At 42.5% G+C, this 21,119-nt stretch overlaps 8 protein-coding genes across 13 annotated transcripts; 3 read left to right on the top strand and 5 right to left on the bottom strand.

Annotated features, from left to right (window-relative positions):
- Positions 1-3: 3 nt before the first annotated feature.
- On the bottom strand, positions 4-1,324 carry LOC128252331 (uncharacterized). Its single transcript, XM_052979974.1, has 2 exons — positions 987-1,324; positions 4-876 (listed from the first exon to the last, which is right to left on the bottom strand). The coding sequence occupies exons 1-2, from the start codon at positions 1,320-1,322 to the stop codon at positions 325-327; spliced, it is 888 nt and encodes a 295-aa protein (XP_052835934.1). The 5' UTR covers positions 1,323-1,324; the 3' UTR covers positions 4-324.
- A 102-nt stretch (positions 1,325-1,426) lies between these two features.
- Positions 1,427-9,671, bottom strand: LOC128252325 (acyl-CoA Delta-9 desaturase-like). Of its 5 annotated transcripts, none has more exons than XM_052979965.1 (5): positions 9,540-9,671; positions 3,966-4,285; positions 2,735-3,071; positions 2,484-2,669; positions 1,427-2,417 (listed from the first exon to the last, which is right to left on the bottom strand). In XM_052979965.1, the coding sequence occupies exons 2-5, from the start codon at positions 4,273-4,275 to the stop codon at positions 2,099-2,101; spliced, it is 1,152 nt and encodes a 383-aa protein (XP_052835925.1). In that variant the 5' UTR covers positions 4,276-4,285; positions 9,540-9,671; the 3' UTR covers positions 1,427-2,098. The 5 variants fall into 5 exon arrangements, with proteins under 5 accessions (XP_052835925.1, XP_052835927.1, XP_052835924.1 ...); XM_052979967.1 differs by lacking the exon at positions 9,540-9,671 and adding an exon at positions 9,493-9,516; XM_052979964.1 differs by lacking the exon at positions 9,540-9,671 and adding an exon at positions 7,574-7,753.
- Positions 9,672-10,676: 1,005 nt separating this feature from the next.
- LOC128252336 (uncharacterized) lies at positions 10,677-12,771 on the top strand. Of its 2 annotated transcripts, none has more exons than XM_052979981.1 (3): positions 10,677-11,286; positions 11,337-11,708; positions 11,767-12,771. In XM_052979981.1, the coding sequence occupies exons 1-2, from the start codon at positions 11,039-11,041 to the stop codon at positions 11,347-11,349; spliced, it is 261 nt and encodes an 86-aa protein (XP_052835941.1). In that variant the 5' UTR covers positions 10,677-11,038; the 3' UTR covers positions 11,350-11,708; positions 11,767-12,771. The 2 variants fall into 2 exon arrangements, with proteins under 2 accessions (XP_052835941.1, XP_052835940.1); XM_052979980.1 differs by having other exon boundaries at positions 11,759-12,771.
- A 3-nt stretch (positions 12,772-12,774) lies between these two features.
- Positions 12,775-14,403, bottom strand: LOC128252326 (probable enoyl-CoA hydratase echA8). Its single transcript, XM_052979969.1, has 4 exons — positions 14,245-14,403; positions 14,083-14,185; positions 13,216-14,004; positions 12,775-13,159 (listed from the first exon to the last, which is right to left on the bottom strand). Exons 2-4 carry the CDS (start codon positions 14,180-14,182, stop codon positions 12,912-12,914), a joined length of 1,137 nt encoding a protein of 378 aa, XP_052835929.1. The 5' UTR covers positions 14,183-14,185; positions 14,245-14,403; the 3' UTR covers positions 12,775-12,911.
- Positions 14,404-14,762: 359 nt separating this feature from the next.
- LOC128252329 (SUMO-activating enzyme subunit 1) lies at positions 14,763-16,098 on the top strand. The gene is made up of 3 exons (XM_052979972.1): positions 14,763-14,962; positions 15,023-15,451; positions 15,568-16,098. Exons 1-3 carry the CDS (start codon positions 14,856-14,858, stop codon positions 16,043-16,045), a joined length of 1,014 nt encoding a protein of 337 aa, XP_052835932.1. The 5' UTR covers positions 14,763-14,855; the 3' UTR covers positions 16,046-16,098.
- On the bottom strand, positions 16,082-17,286 carry LOC128252332 (proteasome subunit alpha type-2). The gene is made up of 5 exons (XM_052979975.1): positions 17,126-17,286; positions 16,954-17,030; positions 16,640-16,895; positions 16,419-16,574; positions 16,082-16,355 (listed from the first exon to the last, which is right to left on the bottom strand). Exons 1-5 carry the CDS (start codon positions 17,164-17,166, stop codon positions 16,181-16,183), a joined length of 705 nt encoding a protein of 234 aa, XP_052835935.1. The 5' UTR covers positions 17,167-17,286; the 3' UTR covers positions 16,082-16,180.
- A 460-nt stretch (positions 17,287-17,746) lies between these two features.
- On the top strand, positions 17,747-19,262 carry LOC128252324 (interleukin enhancer-binding factor 2 homolog). The gene is made up of 3 exons (XM_052979963.1): positions 17,747-18,005; positions 18,064-18,192; positions 18,250-19,262. Exons 1-3 carry the CDS (start codon positions 17,841-17,843, stop codon positions 19,144-19,146), a joined length of 1,191 nt encoding a protein of 396 aa, XP_052835923.1. The 5' UTR covers positions 17,747-17,840; the 3' UTR covers positions 19,147-19,262.
- On the bottom strand, positions 19,219-20,988 carry LOC128252327 (sialic acid synthase). The gene is made up of 2 exons (XM_052979970.1): positions 20,504-20,988; positions 19,219-20,001 (listed from the first exon to the last, which is right to left on the bottom strand). The coding sequence occupies exons 1-2, from the start codon at positions 20,837-20,839 to the stop codon at positions 19,219-19,221; spliced, it is 1,119 nt and encodes a 372-aa protein (XP_052835930.1). The 5' UTR covers positions 20,840-20,988.
- Positions 20,989-21,119: the final 131 nt, after the last annotated feature.

Raw genomic sequence — 21,119 nt, 5'->3', positions numbered from 1 at the left:
TGCTTGCTGAGATATTGTGAGTTCTTCCCGAGATTTTGAATTTTGCACTTCCTCGGCGATCTTACTTTGTTTTTCCTGGGGTAATACATATTCATATTGCACTTCCAGAGATTTTGAATTTTGCACTTCCTGGGATACTGCCTTTTTTTCTTCTTGACTGATTGAGGCGACTTCTTGAGGCAATAAATAATTTGATTCTGGAGATTCCGATGTGGGATTTACTACCTCTTGAGATATTTTCGAATGATCTTTTAGGCAAACTGAACCTTGCGATGCGACCGGATCAATCGTAGGCATTCTTGTCGACAACAACCTGTTCCTCTTTCAAGCACAAGGACTACCACAGAGTCCAATCACGGAAGCGTTTTCGACATCAGATTCCCCTCCGGAGGTATGCCCGGCAGGCCTGACATTCAAGCCGACAGGATCGGCGCAATGAGTTGACCCTACCCCATGCACATCCACATCCATTCTGTTATTTATGGCCGAGTTGCTGTTGCGGGATCCGTGTAATAGAGAAACCCCATGGCGGCAGGCTTCACAAACGACATCCATTAAGTTTTGGGGAAATCGCCGTTTTGTACAACATGATGGCAAGACAATTGTGTTCAGGGTAGGATGGGTCCAGCCTATGGAACCGATAGATGGTTGTGTATCCGTTGATGCGCTCGACAAACGTATGCCTAGATCATCCGCCACGGACGATTCTGGTCTTTGATTGGGTAAGGTAGTTCCTCTATTTTTTGCAATGCGCTTGTTGTTGCTGCGAATCCTCTTACGCGCCTTGTCCATCTCATTCCCAGACAGAGATTCCTCAGTTAGGACCCTGGTGGCCGGCTTCCGTGGATTCAAGTTCCCGAGGATGCGCTTGGGACGCTGAAATTACATAAATTATACCATTACAAAACGAACTCTTTTACTATTTAGGAAAAAGCACATTGTCTCCTTATTGCCTTTGCTTCCGATGGTATAGTTGCGATACTTACAGCCTCACGCTCAGTGCGTCGCAGTGGTGTTCCGGGAACGCCCGGCACATTTATAATGCGATTGGGCAGGGCCCTTCCCACACGCCCGAAAACAGGACTGCAAATCGCATATTTCGACGAGCTGTTCCGCTTCACTATGCCTAGATTAGTCAGGTTGCACAAAGACTCCAGGATGGCTTCCTCCACGTTGGCGACCGGATTGTAGTTTCGCATTTGGGCCTTTACCTGGCGAGTTATGTCATTAACACCGACGTAATCGGTACCAGAGGATTGGAGGATGCCGAGAGCCTTGAGAACATTACGATTCACTTTTTTGGGTACATTAAAATTATCCATATCTTAAAAATATTACGATAATTTGGAGCGTTTCTTTGTGCTTCAATATCGTTACAAGTGTGTGATTGAACTGAAGGGTAGATATGGAGACAGAAATATTGACATTTTCAGGTTATGGAAAAGCCTACTGGGACTCGTAACCCAGAGGCGTTTTCCAGTTTTATTTAATAACATTTAAAGAAATATCATATGTATAGGTGAAAGTGCCTTTTAGTGTTCTAACATCGATCGTTTAATATATATTTAATATATTAGTTCCTTGATAATTCTTTTTGTTTTTGGCTTACGCTAAATACTAAAATCTTTCATTTGCAGGTATTTCTTTTTCTTTGAAACGGAAAGTTTTCCTCCATTATTTGTATAAGTTTTTATATTTTTTAACTGAAAATTTCTCTCAAATTACAAAGTGACCTCGAGATAACAGTGAATGAAAAGCTCCAATTGCCGACTATTGTACATCAATATCCACGTTTTAAGCAATTATATGCATGTATAAATACAAAGTTAGTTTGCGTCTCTCTTAAAAAGCAATTCCAGAGCGAAATAAAAAACATTTCCAGAGCTGGTTTAACACAGACGGTATAAAGTTTTCGAGATACAACAAACAGTTATCATCAACGTTTTATCTTAGAATTAATTAAATGGGTTTCATCTGCTCTTTTAGGAAATTTGTTCCGCGGACATGTGCAAAATGGAAAATTATGTTACTTGGTTTTATTTGAATTTGATTGATTTTCTGCTAAACCCTCCCATGATAAGCCCTAAGCTCAGCCTGCCTATTCGCTCTTTTTGTGTGTAATGACAGCATCCTCAATCTCCTCCTTGGGCTGGTCCACGTCGCCCCATCCCCACGTGGCGTGGGTTCCGTCACCGGTGCGCTTCACACGCTTCTTGATGATGTCCGTGGACACGGTCTTGAGGTCGTAGGCCCAACCGATCTTGGCGAAGAAGTCAATGAAGGCGGTGGTGAAGTTTAGCGAGTATTTGCCGAACTCGGCCGTCTTGTAGTCCCAGGGGAACACGTGATGGTAGTTATGCCATCCCTCGCCGAAGGCCAGGATAGCCACAGAGATGTTCTCCGAGGGGTTGATAAATCTGCAAATAGATTAGTTCATGCTGTAAGTACCCATTTTAAATTTTGGCCATGTTTTCAACACTCACTTGTCGTAGGGGCGGCCACCGAACTTGTGGGCAGCACTGTTCACCAGCCAGGTTACGTTCAGGATGAAACACCAGCGGAACATGGTGGCCACGAACCAGGCATTCATAAACGATTCCCCCCAGAAGTACATGGGCACCACGGTCGGAATGATGAAGCAGGCAATGGGCATCAACAGCATGTAGTATCTGCGCAATAGAAAATATTTTATAAGACTTAGTCACAACTTAAATGGTTCCATTGTAAAACTTACTTCTTTTGGAACATGAGGATGGGATCGGCGCGGAGATCGGATAGATCAACTCCCTTGCCCTTGGCCTTCACTTCCGGATGCTTCTTGCACAGCAACCAGCCGACGTGCGAGAAGAAGAAGCCCCTGGTGGCGTTGTGCGGATCGGCGTCGGTCTCAGAGTATTTGTGGTGGACACGATGGTCACGGGCCCAGTGGTAGGCGGCATCCTGGAAGGCGATCGTGTTGAAGATGACCAGAATCACGCGCAGTGGCCACTTGGCCTTGTAGGAGCGATGCGCCCACAGACGATGAGCACCGGCAGTAATGCCCAGACCAGAAACAACATATAGAAGATAAGCTGAAAAAACCAAACAAAAATGTCAATCTAATTGGTAAGTGAAAACGAAAACACATCTAGCATAAGAAATAAATTAAGAAGCCTAATCTCAATAGATTGATTTGTAATCATCTATAATAAATATTAAATCTTGTAATCTTGCTTTATTTTCTAACCCTTGTTTGCGTAATTGATTAATCTTTTTTCACTTTTACAAGTTGTGGTTTTAAAGTTTGATTTTAGAAACAGATAGTCAGCATCAGGTGATCGAATTTACGACGAAAACAAATATCAGCACGTAAAGGTAATCGCATTTAAGGAAAGCCCGATCAGCAGTCTGTGCCATGATTTGCCATAAATACGACTTTGCGAAGGTTATCAGGGCCAGAGCAATAGATAGCCCCCATATATTCGAGCGACGGCACGCGTCAGAAAAATGCAATGGTTGCCAAGTCTCACTCAATTCATCTATCAAAATGCATTTCGTAAAGCGTTAAAATTTTCCTAATTGGTTAAACAACATTTTACAATACAGAACGCAAATTAGAGAATCGTAGGTACGTTTTAAAATAAAGAACAAAGGGTGAATCAGGTCACCAGTTAATGTTGTTTTTAAAAAGTGTTTTAGCTACTTAGTAATTAGTTTTTTTTTAATATGACCCTGCGTTAGCACTTTAGTTCAAACAAAGTAGCCATCGTTGTCTTCTTCATATTTTTAAAGTTTCGGTTGGCTTGGCCAAAAAAGATTTAAAACTAACAAAAGTCTTGAGCATTTTAGACTTAACTTAATTTAAATATGTAAATTGGCCTTTTAATCAATCAGGCTTTAACTTCGTAACTCAAAGTCAAAATGCTATGGCCGGAGCTTGGTAGAGTTTTTTTTAACTCCTTCGATAAAGTTGTAAATGGACTTACCCAGGATGACGGTTGGCCACTTGGCAGAGGTGACCATGAGGTAAGCGCCGTAGAGAGCCGCTAGATGGAGGTATCCGAAGGCGATGATGTTGCGCCAGACGAGCTTCAGGCGGCGCTTCTCTGCCTTCTTCATCACGGTGATGTCTTTAACGAGGCCGCCATCGGTGGTCTCCACATCGCACTCGAAGAGCACTCCGGTGGAGTCCTCCTGCAGCTTGGTGGGGCTCTGACCCGAATCGGCGGCGGCACTAGCCGCGGCGAGCAGCGAGTCCGTGATGGACTGGGCACCGGCTTGGGCGTTGGGCGGCATCTTGCATCAACTGTCGGTGGGAAAAAAGATGAAACAACAAGTTAATAACGAAATAAACAAAATAGCAATTACTGTGTGCGCCAACTTGGTGGCTTGGGCAATTAGCCAGCTGAACTTGACACGCTTTGGGGAGGTGATTCAAACAGCTCTTTATGGCCAGACCCCGAGGTGCCGTCGAGTCAAGTCGAGTGTCCGTACCCTTTCATACTAAATTCTTGCCTAATGCGGATTTTTAATCGGCTAATGGCTAATGGCTGAAAAAAATCAATATTCGCTGGCCGCGTCCTTGTGTCAGGATTCGCACAGCATGAATAATGAAAAAGCCGGTGTGTGGGAAAAAGCACCAGGTGGTGGATTTGTGTAACATGTGTTTTGTGGGTCACTGGGAACTGGGAACTTGGAACCTTGGCTCAAGGTTAAGAAGCAAAACGCTTAGTGGAAAATTCCTTGTTCAATCAACTTTAACATGCTTTGATATACAGACATACACACACACACACACACACACGCACACCACGCTACATGCCAAATTAACAAGAATTGCAAACTATTCAGCAGTAAGTGCATCGCAAACACTTGTCCACGTTCGAGGAATTGCACTTGAGACACCCACTTTGTTTTACCTGGTTACACCCAAAAAATATGTATTATTTTTGCCTTTGCCTCAGCACAAATTAACGACAAGCCGTTTTGGTTAACTTGGGTTTTAAAGTGCTGTGTGGAAGTTTCTTTCGCATGAAGAAGAATAATCGCGGCAGCTGCTAAAAAGCTCGCTCGCAAGCTCTAGATTAGTCGCTGGAAAGCTTTTGCAGGTGTGTGTGGTGTGTGCGGTGTGCTCCTTATTTGCAGATTATATGTTGGCCGGTTGGTTGAGCGATTTCACCTATTGCTAAGGTCAGGGTTATATTTGATTTGTCTAGACTGCAGACTGCAGACCGGCCGACTTTGGCCCAATCTAATCGGTTGGCCGCCCTTAACAACCTGTCGTGTGATGGCGGTGGCGGCGTGTCTCTATCTATACTTCTATCTTGATCCAATCACATGCGGTTCAGCCGCTAACTGCTGTTTCATCAGACAAGCAGATATTACAAAACTGGACGGTCAGCTGTACTTCGAACTCTGGATGGGAACACAACCCAATTAAACACGTGAACCTGCGGTCAGGCAAGAGCTTAAAAATCATACGATGCTTATGGGAATAGACACCAAAAAGGTGATTAGAAGAGAGTGTCGAACAGGGGCGTTACCACGGGGGTACTTTGCTTACTATTCAGATCGTTTTGTTAGCTTTACGGTTGGCTAGAATTTACAGATGGATAACCAGTACCAAATGCCTTTTTAGTATTGTTTTGGATTTAAAGTCAAATTATAATTTTCCTTTCACCATAACAACAATAAATGTTGGTCAATTTTGTAAAACGTTTCGCAATACTAACAAACTTTTGCGTTTGGTATTTTATTATTTTGGCCCTAGAAGATTTAAAAATGAGTGGACAAAACTAAATTTAATCACATCCAAACAATCTTAATATTTTTCATCTTTACGTAACCATAATACAATAAGTTAAAGAATCATTCTAACTTTTTAGAACAAATATACATATTGAAAACAATTTGTGAACGCCTTTCATAGACAAAAACGGGTTTCTTCCTGAAGTACCCCTTTTGTAAAGTTATATATATACACGCCCCTGTTTGTAGAGAGATAGGGTGGAGAGAAGAAGAATTCCGCATTCGTAGCTATGTACATATGTATATTTGTAATGCAAGAACAGTAGATCACAAGAGAAAGCTTTTAAAATGGCGAAAGAAAGGGCAATAGATAGTGAGAGAAACAAAAACAAAACAAGCGATTGCTTTTGGAGCCAAGGGAGAGCAGTATACATAATCAAATGTGTCCGAAAACCGGCAAAAAGCAGACAGAGTCAGCAAACATTTTCCATTTATCAGAGGCACGCATTGAACTTGAAATTTGCAGCTGCAAGGCCTCTTGCCAATTTCTCGTATTTTTTGGGGGAGCTGAAAGCGTGGGAGCTTAAACGAGAGAGTGAAAGAGCGTGAATGGAGGCAGAGACAGAGAGCAAGATGGAGAGCGGGAGAGAGTAGTTGACTTTTGTTATTGTTGCGGCCCGCTATCACGTTGCAAAAGCGTGATGCTTCACTACAATATTACATTTAAACAATGTTCTAGAATTCTAACCAAACAAACAAAAAAATCTGTTAAAAATTCCATTAAACTGTTTAAATGTGCCTACATAATTCTTAGAAAAGTTATATTTTTAACTAAATTAAGTTCAAAATGTCTATTTAAAAACATGTATATGTTTTTACCATAAGCATTTATTTAATGTTCAACTTCTTCTATTTAAACACAATGTACACGTACAAGTTATTCTGTAAAGTATTTTTCCAAGTTCATCATTTGCTCTGCAGTCCGACGTTTTGTTTAGATGTTATATCTGACAATTGAATATTTGCACTTTATCTAATTTGACAAATAGACTTTAGCTGTAAAACTAGTCCGCTTGACGTGCGGACTGTGGCTCAAAACGAGTGACAATTCGTTTTTCACAAGTTCGAAACAATTAATTTGCAATTTAAGCGCTAAATTACACTTCGTTTCCATGTATAATTGCAGTCAAAGTTCATTCACCGTAAAAAAAAAGAGAAACTGGCTCAGCTTAGTTTAAAGTCGAAAAGCAAAGAATTAATTCATATGATAAATCAAATAGAGCACGGAAAAAGCGAATGCGTCGGGTACAGAGCTTCGATTGCCCTTGCAAATGTGATGTAAATTTGTCATTAAACTTGAACGCCCGCTTTCCTGTTCGACTTAATGGGATCTCAACTTTGATACAATGCCCGAAATTTTTTATGTTTTAATCGACCCGAAAGGTTCTAAGCATGTGTGGATTAGTTTTAAATATTGAACGAGTCTTTTTTTTCTACGCTGCTAACCCACGGAATAAATCAACTGACCCTCCACAAGGGTATTTAAAAACAAAAACCTAATCTTCCGAAATGCACAGTGACCGTTCAACTGAAACCTTGACAAACGAAGAGTGAACGCTACATAAACTTGAGCCAAGATCGTAGAGCCCAGAGGGCCTTTTAAAATAAAATTCACAAGTTTAGAGTTTGTAGGCAAATTTAAAGCTACCGAAAAACTGTTGCGTGAGTGGCTTTTCTCGATTTTCTACTTGCGGGGCTGGGTTTACGTAAACACTGGTCCCGGGAAAAACAAATCCCTCTGCAATGGCTCAACAAGTTGCCACTGCAGACCAGCTGGAAAACCAACCTGTTTGCTTCTCCACAAAAAAGGCACAATACAACTTCTATAACTCGCACTTTTCTCTTCGCACAGTCGGGTGTCCGAAAACTGTGGGTCTCTTTGGTATTTCAATCTATTTTCACTATTTCAGTGGAGCAGTGCCAAAGCACACGTCCATTCACTAGACGACTTCGAATTGAACTGACAAACCGTTCGCACACTTGCCAAAACGAAAACAAATCGATTGGGCAAAGCGGCGGGACAACGTCAGAGCTTTTCTCCGCCGTTGTGTGCATTTTGTGGCTATTTCCCCCGAGTTCCCCAGATTAGCGGCATGCACGTAGCCCAATCTTCCGCCCTAATCTCTGTGAAATTGTCAACATCTGCGAAACGACAAACACCAAGTATGTGTGCACCGCCCAGCTTCTAAGTGATTAAATGAATCTGATATAAAACGGTGGAGTTTTCAAGTCAATTGGCATGAGGCTAGTAAACAATACAATTATCATAGGGTAAAAATAGGGCCAACCCATCACCGGAAAGGTTAGCCTTCGCACTTTGGAACCAGCTGAAAGTTTGGGTCTGTGTTAAACCAATCTTATCGATGATTCCTGGTTTGCCGGCTTTCCATGATAATGGTTTAGCCGTGAATACACCTGCCCTCTTATAATCTGCTTTTAGTCAACTTTACGGTTCTCGTACTTTGGCCGATCCAAACCAGTTAGCAAGATCAACCTCCTCGAGCTTTAGACCAATAACTTTACATATTTCACTAAAGACATACAAACACAAGGCGTCTGCTTTGCATAGTTTTTGGATTCAAACATTTCAGAAGATGAGGTTAAGTGACACGCGAATTTTTTCTTCCACTTGCAAACGCTTAGTTTCCAACTAATTGAATATTTATGTCATAGCTATAAATTACGAAATGCACATCCGAATCGCTTGCGCCAAAAGAAAATTTACAACCAAGCGTAAAACCTTGAATTTTGTAATAGTGTCGAATAATCCAGTATAATGTTCTATTTAGAATGTCTTTCAAAAGAGCCACTGCGTTCTGATAAAAAATAATTGCATATACAAAAAGGTCATACATATGTTATTATATATGTATGCTTTTTAACGAATATCCATTTATCTATACATGCGTCTATATTCAAACAACAAATAACTTCATAGTGCGCAGTTTGAAGAGAAGCTTAAAATCTGTACAAATGTGTGTGTGCATTTTGCCCCACATGTTCGTAGATTTAAATGGAATTAATCACGACACAATTAGAAATTTCTTAATCTGATCACCAGCGGCTGCGACTTACGTACTTCTTTGGACGTCAATTGAAAATGTTTAAAATCTATATTTTATACAAATCAGTAACACCCTTCATCAGCAAAATTTTATAATATGATTTTGATACAATTTATTTCAAGATGACAGAAAGATAAAGATCTAATTTATCCTTTTTATGAATGTATTTTTTTTTTTTTTCAAATTTTATATAGGTTTTTAGTTATTTTATCTTTTACTAAACTTGCCAAACTTTTGAGAACAGGAAGTAAGGAAGTCTTGAACTCGATTTTCAAACGTGGCAGACGGAAGTAAGCAATGAGTCTTACTTTACTTCGAATTTTCTATTTGTAAGAACCATTTCTAAGCACACTCTGGAAGAGTATAATGTTCCCAATGCCCCTGAAAGGGTTAAATTGGGATTAGGTGCATGAGGAATGACGTCACCGGGGCGTGCGCGCGCTAAGGTCACATGTAAACAACTTTCGGTGCAATGCACTGCTTTTAGAACCATAATCTATTAAATAAATTTCCATTACTTGATAATCGACAATTTTTCTAATCAGCTCCACGCAATTCAATAAAACAGACGCCGGCCAGCAGCCAGATTTGCGAAAACGTGTATGTATGTATATCAACAATAGCTTAAAATATGTAATACCTTATGTTATTGGCGTGATTGGTACGGTGTTATTGCTTACGACTTACTTTAAAGTTATCCAGGCCCCGAGGAATACTGCACTTTTATATTTTTATGGCCAACTTAATTCCAAAAATCTTCTGTTTTTAGTGATGACACTGCTGTACACGTAGTTATGAGCAAGAAAAATATCGATGTATGGTATCTTATCGATATTATCTTAAAGGGGTTTCCCGGCTCGGATTGATACTTTTCCTAATTTTATCGATAGTTGAAAATGATTTTGGATAAAATTTGAATTTAAAAGTTCCGTTTTAACCCGTTTTAAACCGTTTCAGCTTAAATTTTTGATTTTGGGCGGTAAAATGGTTGTTAAAAAAATAATATATATTTAGCTTCCAGAAGAATTATTTTTATTTGTAGTTGGATAGTATTTATTCTTTGTTATTGACACTTTTTTAACATTGCGTCTCAACTGTTAAAATGAAAAGCTACACTTTTTTTTAATTTAAACTGTTCTTTTCATAACGTAATATGTATAAAAATGTAACGTAAATGTAATGTAATTATTTAAAAATTAAGATGCGCTTTTAATAATTAATTTATGACTTCAAATAAAATGAAAGCAAAGAAAGGTATTTTATAAACTGTTTAATACAGTCAAAAGAATAGTATCAATATTCATTAAAGTATTTTAAATTTAAATAATTTAAGTTTAATTTTAATTTAATTTTTTTTTTTAACTTAAAAGGGAGCATTTCATGGCGCAAACTAATATTAAGGTGCTGACGTTTTTGCCGTCTAGAAAAGGTTTAAGAAGAAGTTGATTTTATTATTATTCTAGGCACAAATAATATTTTTCTTATTTTGTTGGCGAGAACAGGAGTTTAGGAACTACGTAAAAAACCAAAGGAAATATAAGAGAATTTAAGTTTTTCTAAAATCACCCATTAAAAGGTTTCCAAGATGACCTCGACAAAGTACCAGTGTTTCGAAATCCAGCAAATCCATCAAAGTACACCAAAACTGAGAAAATCGGAGTCTTATTATTAAGTCGTATTGACTAAAGTGTCCCATTGGCGGATAAAAATGTTTTTATTATAAAAAATTATTTATCATATTTATATACCTTTATATATATTTACAGTTACTTTTCTTAAAAATATGCTCCTGATAAACAGTTCAAAAACCAGACAAGTCGAAAAGTCAGAAAAGTCTTTGAAGTTTACCAAAAGCGGGCGGTGAAGTTTGTATTGCTTACTTTGGCCAGGTGTCCATGTTACTGGCAGATGCCTTGCATGTCCAACACAATTGGCTCCTGCAGCGGAGTATCCTGATCATAAGTTGACACTGAGGCTATGGCGTATCCGCTACCTATATCAGCATTCTGGTGCTGGCCCAAAGACAAAGATTGCATACCACGGTTTCAGCCGCAGCAGTGCCATCCTTGTAATGGCCATCCATTCCCAAGATACCCAGACATGTTGGGATACTTTCTTCGAAGGGAAATGATCCTAAATATAACATGCTTTAAATTGTCAACTAGCCAACGATCAGACAAAAAGTAATGTCGCAAGGAACTGAACCGGACAAAGCTCCGGACTTAAAGCCGCGGGCTCAGCCAACCACTGGTAGTTTTCTTTGCCTGCACACTTCGCCGCCGTTGCACATAGCCCTGCATGGAATGTCGGCCCTGATCAACTCCCGTTTGTCCAAGACGGCCTTCGATTTGTGCCTAGAGCTCCTGGAGGCCGGGGTCAATGCACAGGCACTGGCCCAGGTGGTGCTCCACGTGCTGGACGTCAAGAGCAAAACGTAAGCGGCTGAAAAAGACCAGACGCAATCAATTTAAAAATTTCCTACAGACACAACGATTAGTCTTATCACACCCGACCTGCTTAACCCTCAACCCTCAACCCTGGACGTGATCACCACTAAGAAATCCCTTCGGCCTTTCGATAAGCAATATCAGTTATAATTGGCACCGACTATTAGCACTATCATAAACCGTTGATAATTGGGCAGCTAAATATTTTTTTTACCGGGTTGCGTCTATAAGTAGTGTTGCCACAGGTACAAGTGTGTATTACCTAGCTAAGGTACGGAATAAACAAATATACATATAAAATAAAAAATAAAAACTAAGGAAAAATTATGTGGACATATATATAAGAAAAAACAAGATTATAATAGTGTGATTCAAATTTTATATAGCTTATAATTTTTAATGACTAAAGGTAACGTTAGACATTATTGTATAAACAATCTAAAAGCTTGCGAATTCTAGCTTCTAAGAGGCTCGTCGCATATTCTTATCCAAACAAAGAGCACGTTCTGGACATCCTCGGGTGTCAAACCCTTGTCACTTGGCCTTGTATGTGCGATGCGCCCACAGACGATGGGCCCCGGCAGTAACTCCCAGTATTCCAATGACGTACAAAAGGCCAGCTTCGCAGATCAAAAGAACCAATTAGAACGAAAATTGTGCAAAAATGGAAACAACATTTGCTGACCGAACAGTGTGGTGGCGAAATTCGCCTGTGTGAATATTAAGTAAAGGCCATATAAGGCAGCCAGGTGCACATAGGCGAAAAGGATTATTTTGCGCCAGACCCAGTCTAGCTTCCGATTCTCGGCCCGCTTCAATTTAAACCTCTCGATGACCAGGTCTCCGTCAACAGTTTTTGCATCGTCCTCGAAAAGAACGCCTGTCTGCCTGGACGATTCGTCATCGGTGCTAATCCTGAAATGTGGTACCATGCCACTGTCTTCACTGCACACTTATTTATTAACACCTCCTTATCGATTCCTTAAGCAAATATGCAAGGCCTTGAAATCACTCTAACCGAATTTGCAACAATCGTCTTTGTTATTTCTCAAAAGTTCTTTTAATGTGGCGGTTGCCACTAGCTTTGTGATTTTGGCACGTCCGATCACTGCAGTGACTGTTTTAAAAATGCTATTAAAACTATAAAAACTTTACTTCATAAAACAATTGAATTTTTTTTATTAACCCTAAATGATTTTGTAATTATGCAATTGATATGCGACATACCATTTACATTTTCTTCATTGTAAATCGCAGCATCAACCTTGCTTTACTTATACTTCATAAATCCTCAGTACCTTATAGGGTCGGATATGTCTTCTTTACTGCATTACAAATTCGAATAACCTCTGCAAGGGTCTAAAACATATACCAACTACAATTTGTATTGACCCCAAAAACAATATGTGACTAGTCAGGTGTTTTAACATATTTATATCTGACGTTAAAGATTAAAACAATTTACGCTCAAACACTTGTTTCCGATTACAATAATGTATTTGAATAAGTTAGCAAAGTCGAATGGATCAGTTTGGAACTGCTAATGAGTGCGTTATGTACAAAATTATTTTAAATGATTGGGAACAGGTAATTTTGTTTTTATAAGGCGTTCCTATTTTTCAGTTGGCTTGTCTTTGGGACCTTTACTTTCAGCGCTTTCAGCTGGCTTTTCTTCAGCCTTCTTCGACTTTTTCTGGGCCTTTTCGGCCTGCTTTTGTTTTTCGGCCTCGGCCAGGGCAGCCTCCTGCTCTTGCTTTAGTTTCTCCTTTTGCGCGGCGGCCTCAGCCACTTCCTCGTCGTCCCAGTCGGCCATGGAGCGATCCCGCTTTAGCCACGAATGCGTGGTGTCCGGTTCAAAAGCTATGTGGAATAAACGATTAGGATGGGAAAACCCCACTAAGCCTGAAGCAACTCACTCTGGTTAAACCACTTGATGCCGTTCTGCATATCCTCGATGATCTCACGCGAAGTGAACATCACCTCGTTCTGCACCGCTTGATGGAACGTGGACGTTTCGAAAGTGCTCGAGTAGACCGAGTTGCGGTCGTGAATGAGCGCGCGTTGCGGAAACTTGGCAATGCACGTGGCCAGCTCCAGGGCATTGCCCAGTGCAGTGCCCGTGGGCACGATCCGGTTGACCAGGCCAATGTCGTGTGCCTCCTGGGAGCCCACCGGACGTCCAGTGAGTATCAGATCTAGGGCACGGGAAAGGCCAATCATGGCCGGCAGACGAATAGTGCCTGCATCGAGCATTGGCACGCCGAAGCGGCGATTGAAGAATCCGAGTACGGCGGACTCTTCCATGACCCGCAGATCGCACATCAGGGCCAGTTCCAGGCCGTTTGCTATGCAGTAGCCATTGATGCCGCACACGACTGGCTTCTTGATTTGGCGGCGAGTGGGGCCCACGGAGCCTTCGGGCCGCATCAGGATGTCGACGCTGATCTCCTCCTTCTCGTCGGTGCTGATCTCCAGGATGTCGAAGCCGGAGCAGAAGGACCCGCCCACGCCGTACAGCACGGCCACCGGCGACGTTTCGTCCGCCTCGAAATTGGCGAAGGCGTCACAGAGCTGCGAGGCGGTGAGGGAATCGATGGCGTTGCGCTGCTGCGGCCGGTTGATTCCGATCAGCGTGATGTTCTTGTCCTTCTCCACCAGGATGTTCTTGGGCGGGCCGGAATCTGCCGCCTCCTGGGGCGCAGCATCTGGAATGGTGAAGGTGTCTCACGGTTAATGTATTCCCACATTATGTCACCGGCTTTTCCGCCGAATTATGTGCAAACCTTTGCGCAGCGCATTTGTCCAGGAGAATGTGCGGTAAGCTGTAAAACGTGCTTGCTGAACCACCTGCTGGCCCACCTGTCTGCATAATTTACGCAACATTTCCTGATGCAGAAAACAATAAATTACTCACAATTAAAGGGTAAGAAAGCGGAAATTCATACCGGAAAATTAAATATTCGTCAAGTTTCGTAAAAACAATTCAATGGTAATTGTGTGGCAGGGTTGCCACCATCCGATTGCTACGGTGTGACTACCTAGCTTTTTTCCCTTAAATCAAGCTAGTTAACTGATTTGTTTGACAGCTAGAATATGTAACAGATAAATTAACTCAAATTAATTTTTTGGGTGTTCCCGAAATGTCTGATTTTCTGAATTGCTGAAAATTCAGCAGAAATATACTGCAAATTTTCAGCAGCCACTGGGTTACTGAACAGCTGTAATTTCAGAAAGTTGAATATGTAAGGAACAGCTGACGAACAGCTGACCGAGATTCAAACGTTTCGGGAATACCCAATTTATTTTATTGTTATTCTTATCCTAGCGGATCTGCATATTATTTTGAATTATAAAATGTCCGTTCCCTTAAAAAAATTGGTTTAATTTGTGTAAGCAACATTTCTAGCTAGAATATAGTACCATAACTTGGTAATGGGAAAATCGACATCACTGATTTTATAAACGGCATTCTGGTGTAATTAAAACGCGTTAGTGCTTTTTGCTGGCGTCTCTGAATTTAAGCAATTAAAAAGAGTTTAACTATTGGAAATCAATTATGGGCGTGGAAATGGACATCAAGGAGGCGGGAGTGGAGCTCACGGAGGCGGAGAACGAACTGTACGACAGACAAATCCGCCTGTGGGGCCTGGAATCGCAGAAGCGGTGAGTGCAAAAAAAGCCGGTTTTTTTGCAATGGCGCTCTAAATAATTGCGAATTTTCAGCCTGCGCACGGCCAAGATCCTAATCGCAGGACTGTGTGGCCTTGGCGCCGAAATAACGAAGAACATCATTCTGTCTGGAGTTAACTCTGTGAAGCTGTTGGATGATAAATCCGTAACCGAAGCGGACTTTTGTTCGCAGTTCCTTGCAGCACGTGAATCCCTGAACACCAACCGCGCCGAAGCCTCCTTGGTGCGGGCACGTGCTCTTAATCCGATGGTGGACATCTCCGCCGACAGAGAACCCCTGAAGGAGAAGACCGCGGAGTTCTTTGGCCAGTTCGACGTAGTTGTGGTCAATGGCGAGACCAACGAGGAACTGTTGCGCATCGACTCCATTTGCCGGGAGTTGGGCGTTAAGTTCATAGCCACCGATGTTTGGGGCACCTTTGGCTTCTACTTTGCCAGTCTCCAGAAGCACAGCTACGTCGAGTATGTTTTTTATTAATGTAGTTAAGGATTAGCCTTTGGTAAAGCCAATCCAGTCTTAAGATTCATAGTATATTAATGTTTAACAAGTCATTTTAATGAATTTATATATTTCCCAGGGATGTAATCAAACACAAGGTGGTTTCCAACCCGGATAAGAAAAAAAAGTACGAAACTGTGTCCATTCCAACACAACGCGAAGTGGATTACCCCGGCTATTCAGCCTGGCTGGATTTCGATATTACAGCGCCTAGTTATCTGCGCAAGTTAAAACGCAACGGACCAGGAGTTTTGCTGTTAAGCGTCCTGCAGAAGTTCCGTACTACCCACCAGCGAGATCCCAGCTACAAGACCCGAGCGGCGGATCTGGAACTGCTTCGCGGGATTCGCGACGAACTACTGCCAAACTCTGACCTAACAGACGAAGCTCTGGGCGTGATCTTTGCCCAGATTTCGCCAGCCGTGGCGGTAGTGGGCGGCGTTGTGGCCCAAGAGGTCATCAAGGTGGTTACCAAAATGGAAGCGCCGCACCGCAATCTCTTCGTATTCGACCCCGAGACTTGTGCTGGATATTTTGAGACCATTGAGGCCAAGTGAAGCAGACTTAATAACTGCATCTATTAAAAATCTGAATTTCAAATAACACCAAAGTTGTAAATTTTATTTTTTTTTAATGTCCCGTACTTATCAAAAAAGCTTAGCTTGGGTTAATCTTAGCGGGGCGTTTAACGTTTAGGGGATGCTGGCCAAATAGTCCTTGATTGATGCGGGGTCCAAACGCTGGAATCCGTTCTGATCGCAAATTCCGATCTCAATGTTGTCGGCAGTCATTTTTCCCTCGAAGCCTTCTTTCAGAGTGAGGATGGCGGTATGCACAGCGTCGTCCAGCTCTAGATCTTCGCTGTAACTGCATGAAGAGCGATTTTTGTAATAACCGAATGTAGATTAAGAGAGTTTAATTGGTACTAACCGCTTCTCCAGGAAGGTTTTGCCGTTGACTGCATTCTTTCCCATGGCAGTGGCCTTCCAGGCGAAGTATGCGCCCGAAGGATCCGATTGGTAAAGATACGGACGACCATTGTCCCAGCCGCAGATCAGCAGGGAAACGCCGAAAGGACGAACACCACTGTGGGAGGGATTGAGATTTGTTATAATATGCAACGCAATTTAAAGGAAGGATCCCACACTTACCCAGACTGGGTGTACTCCTGCATGAGAGTGGCCACGCGCTGCACCAGCTGCGACACTGGAATCGGCTCTTTGTAGGTCAGGTAGTACGTCTGGGCGATCTTGCGGGCCTGCTTGACCAGCAGGCGGTAGTCCGGACCCATTCCCGAGTAGACCATGCCGATGTGCTTGTAGATCATCTCCACGCGGTGCACACTGTGCTCCTCATAAAGCGGAGACTTGTGTTTGTTCTCTGTGGCAATGACGACGCCGTTGGAAGCTGCATACGAATGAGGCTTTATATTGAATGCACACGGCAGATTTCTGGCGAAACTCACCCATGATGCCCACGGAGGGAGCTCCGCCGGATACGGCCGCCAATGCATACTCCAGTTGGACGAGCTTTCCGGAAGGACTGCAAAATGAGTAGAGTTGTAGTTATTGCCCAGTCATGGCGGCAGGTTAAGTTCCATTTGAGTTGCTCCTCATCGGTTATCACTATTATCTCACCTGAACGTGGTCAACGAAAAGCTGTAGCGTTCGGTAGCCATATTTCCTAGTCTTTAGCAGCAGTAATTTGATGTTTAATATAAAAAAGCCGACTTACTTCGCACAGAAACAAAAATGACACAGCAATTGGGCGGCAGTGTGACCGAATTCAGAATGCCAAAAATTGAACACTGCTTCAAAATTGTACACTGAATGTAGAATGGCCACACAACTTGAAGTTTTAAAATGTTTGCACCAGAGTATATGTATTTTAATAAATCCATTTTTTTAAAGCAATTTAATTTTATATATAATTTAATAGTTTCAAATTAGTTAAAATTTGAATCATAATGTTAAATTATATAATTTAATTTTAATCAAAATCTTAAAGCAATATGACTTTTAAATTTAATTTCTATTTTCAAGTCTTGAATATCTTGAGACACGATGGTCTATGTTGAAGAGATTCTGAACGGTAAATATAGCACTTAACCATTTCGCATAAACCCCGCTCTGTCTGAACGCTGGCGTCATTTATCACACATCCACTTTTTTAAGCGCCTGTGTGAAAAGCCTATTATAAAATTGGTTTAACTTGAAAAGTCTTTTCACATTTATATTGAAGCCCCATGGTTTTTTTTACCGGTCTAGTTGCGGTCACACTGTTCTCATCCCTCAAGAAAAACAGAACGCTCCGGCGTCGAGAAAATAAGTAAAAATTCATCCACACAGGAATATGGTGCGCGGAGCTCTCCGAGGTGGACGCCCCATGCGTGGGGGCATCCGTCCGCCGTTCAAGAAAACCTTTGTGCCCCGCCACCCATTCGATTTGACCCTGGCGGAGGTCTTCTTTCCCAAAGTCCCACTCGCCGGTACCGTGGACGATTCGGCTCTAACTGCGGTAAATCAATAAACGCACATGCGTGGCGGATTGAACTAAATCATAACATTCCTCACAGGCACTGCTGAAACGCAACCAGGACTTGAGTCCCACTCCCAGCGAGCAGACGGCCATCGGGAATCTGGTGACCAAGGTGCAGGCTGTGCTGGACAATCTGGTGGTGGCTCCTGGCGATCTGACTACTTGCGTGAGTATGTTTGCTGTTCCTTCCCGGCCATATACTCTCAATGCCATTCATAAACAGCAACTGGAGGAGGTGCGTCAGGTGGGCTCTTTCAAGAAGGGCACCATTCTAACCGGCAATAACGTGGCCGACGTGGTGGTCATTCTCAAAACGCTGCCCACCAAGGAGTCGGTCGATGCCCTGGCCAAGAAGGTGGAGGCCGACCTGAAGGCTAGCATGAAGACTGAGGTGCTGACCAAGGGCGACCAGCATACCGTGCAGATCCACGAGCGCGGCTTCGACATCGCCAACGTCCATGCCAAAGTGCGCATCCTGATCGCCACCTTGCCACAAAACTTGCGCAAGCTGGAGCCGGAGATCCACTTGGATCACAAGCTAATGCAGAGCCATCTGGCCGCCATTCGGCACACGCGTTGGTTCGAGGAGAACGCCCACCACTCCTCGATCAAGGTGCTCATTCGCATTCTCAAGGATCTCACCAGGCGCTTTGACGCCTTCGCGCCGCTGTCGGCCTGGATGCTGGACCTGATCGCCCACCTGGCCATCATGAACAACCCGTCGCGCCAGGCCCTGCCCATCAATCTGGCCTTCCGTCGCGTCTTTCAGCTGCTCTCCGCCGGACTCTTTCTGCCCGGCTCGGCCGGCATCACGGATCCCACCGAACCGGGTCACATCCGAGTGCACACTGCCATGACGCTGGAGCAGCAGGATGTGTGCTGCTACACGTCGCAGACGCTGCTCCGTGTGCTGGCCCACGGAGGGTACAAGCACATCCTGGGACTGGAGGGCAACACCAGCATCGTGCGCGAAATGTCCGTCTGGAACGGTGTGTGCGTCTCTCCCCTAACCGCTGTCTACGAGAAGCCCACGGACAAGAAGGAGGGCGACCTCGAGGAGGACATCGAGATGATTGAGAATGAGAACGAGGACGACGGCAGCGACGATGGAGCCGAATAAAACAGCGCAGGCTATTTACACTCACAATTGCATTTCATATTGCACATCATGTATTTTTCCAAACCCCATGACCTAAAGGATTATACTACTCCCAAGTATGGGTTCATCCTCACCAACATTGTCTGTCAATTCCTTGTCGATTATGGTCATGTATGACTCTGCTGCCAGGCCGCTGGGTTCACTTACTTTGATGGCCATGTCCGCCAATTGAAGTCTGTGCCCTTTTTTGAGAGGTCTAGATGCCACGATGGATTTGCCCAGTTTATTTCGACAGGGCAACTCGCAAGGTAGAATGGTTTTACACTCAACGTCCTGAAGAGCTTCCTCCAGTTCTGCAGTGCCATTAAGTTTTTGTAAGATTTCTTTGGGAGACAACGGAACTGCCGACAGGTTGAAGTTCGTAATTGCTGTGGTTAGGACTCTCAATTCTTGGGGCTCGAGGGAGCATCGATGGTCGGAGCCCTTCTGATTTTTGTCCAGGGTGAAATGGCGCTCCACTATGCGTGCTCCTAGCAAGACAGCTGCTTGACTAATGACCACTCCCAGTTCATGACCCGAATAACCAATGGGTACATTGGGAAAGCGCCTCTTCAGCATAGAAATCAGTTGCAATTTGGAGTCTTTGGGGGCAGTTGGGTACGATGAAACGCAGTGCATAAGAGCGTAGTTTCGTTTTCCAGCCTCCTTCATTGTTTGCACAATTCTCTCTACCGACTCCATGGACTGCATTCCGGTCGAGATTACCAAAGGCATGTTCAAACTTGCTGCTTTTTTCAAAAGCGGAAAGTTGTTTGCATCTCCAGAGCCAATTTTAATGAAGGGGACATTCAGTTCGACCAGAAAATCAAGGGAGCGCTATTAAAGAATGGACATGATTTTATGAATCATAAGTATTGTAATGATTAGATAGTAAATCATACATTGAAAAGCTTTTAAATAATGTAAACTGAACTTGAAATATGTTTCGAAAACCAAAATTAATTTGAATTTATCAATAATGTATCAGAGCATCAGAATCTGAGTATTTTATGATATTTTGACCAGGAACAGTAAGTAATGATTTTTTATTATAATATAAAAATCAATCTCTTCTAAATTCAATTTTAATATGATTTTTAAATTGCAACTTTTTACTATTTTATTTTTGAATAATATAATAAAGCTTAATGCATACTTAATTTTTTTTGATCCAAAAACGTAATTTATAATTATTATTTTAAATAAAAAAAAAAATTTAAGCGAAATTTATGTTATAAAACAATTTTTTTTCTCAATAAAAAACTTTAAGGTTTTTAGTAAAAAAATTGTAAATTCGCCATGGAAAATAAAACAATTAAGATCAGCTAATATATACTACCTCATCCATTGCGGAAGCTGTAAAGTCCACATTTATTTCCCGGCTGTAAGCTTGTAGTTCAAGAAAGTGATCCTTGGAAAACTCCAGGTATTCCTTGTGCTCTCCGTAAGTTTTTCCCCAAGCGTGATCGCTGAAATATTCTCGATCCAAAGCGGATCGCGTAAACTTTGCTGACAAATCGGATTTCTGAAACTTTACGCAGTGGCATCCGCAATTCTTGGCCTCGGAAATCATCCTTTTGGCCGTCTCCAGGCATCCCTGGTGGTTTTGGCCAATTTCCGCAATAATATAGACGGCGCCGCCTACTTTTCCGCTTATAATATCGTTCAAAAGCATTTTATACAGATTTGAACCCGCCTAATTTAACAGTTAATTGAATGATAGACGGGCGTAGACAGAAAACTTATCGAGTGGCCTGACGATAAGAAATCGAATAGATAAAATGGCGTCTTTGGTTCGGCCAGATGTGGTTTTCCCCCGATGTGGCAGCACCACCGGGGTGTATACATGTCAGCCCGCTCGCACCCGTTACAAGCGTACGACGCAGAAGAGCAGGGAGAAAGCGAGAAAGGGACAAACCTGCGCACCTGGGCATGACTAACTGCCTGTTTCATTC

Source organism: Drosophila gunungcola, chromosome 3R (genome assembly GCF_025200985.1).
Source record: "Drosophila gunungcola strain Sukarami chromosome 3R, Dgunungcola_SK_2, whole genome shotgun sequence".
Lineage (NCBI taxonomy): Eukaryota > Metazoa > Arthropoda > Insecta > Diptera > Drosophilidae > Drosophila > Drosophila gunungcola.
Note: the sequence above shows the minus strand (reverse complement) of the source record. Positions and strands in the feature narration are given on the sequence as shown.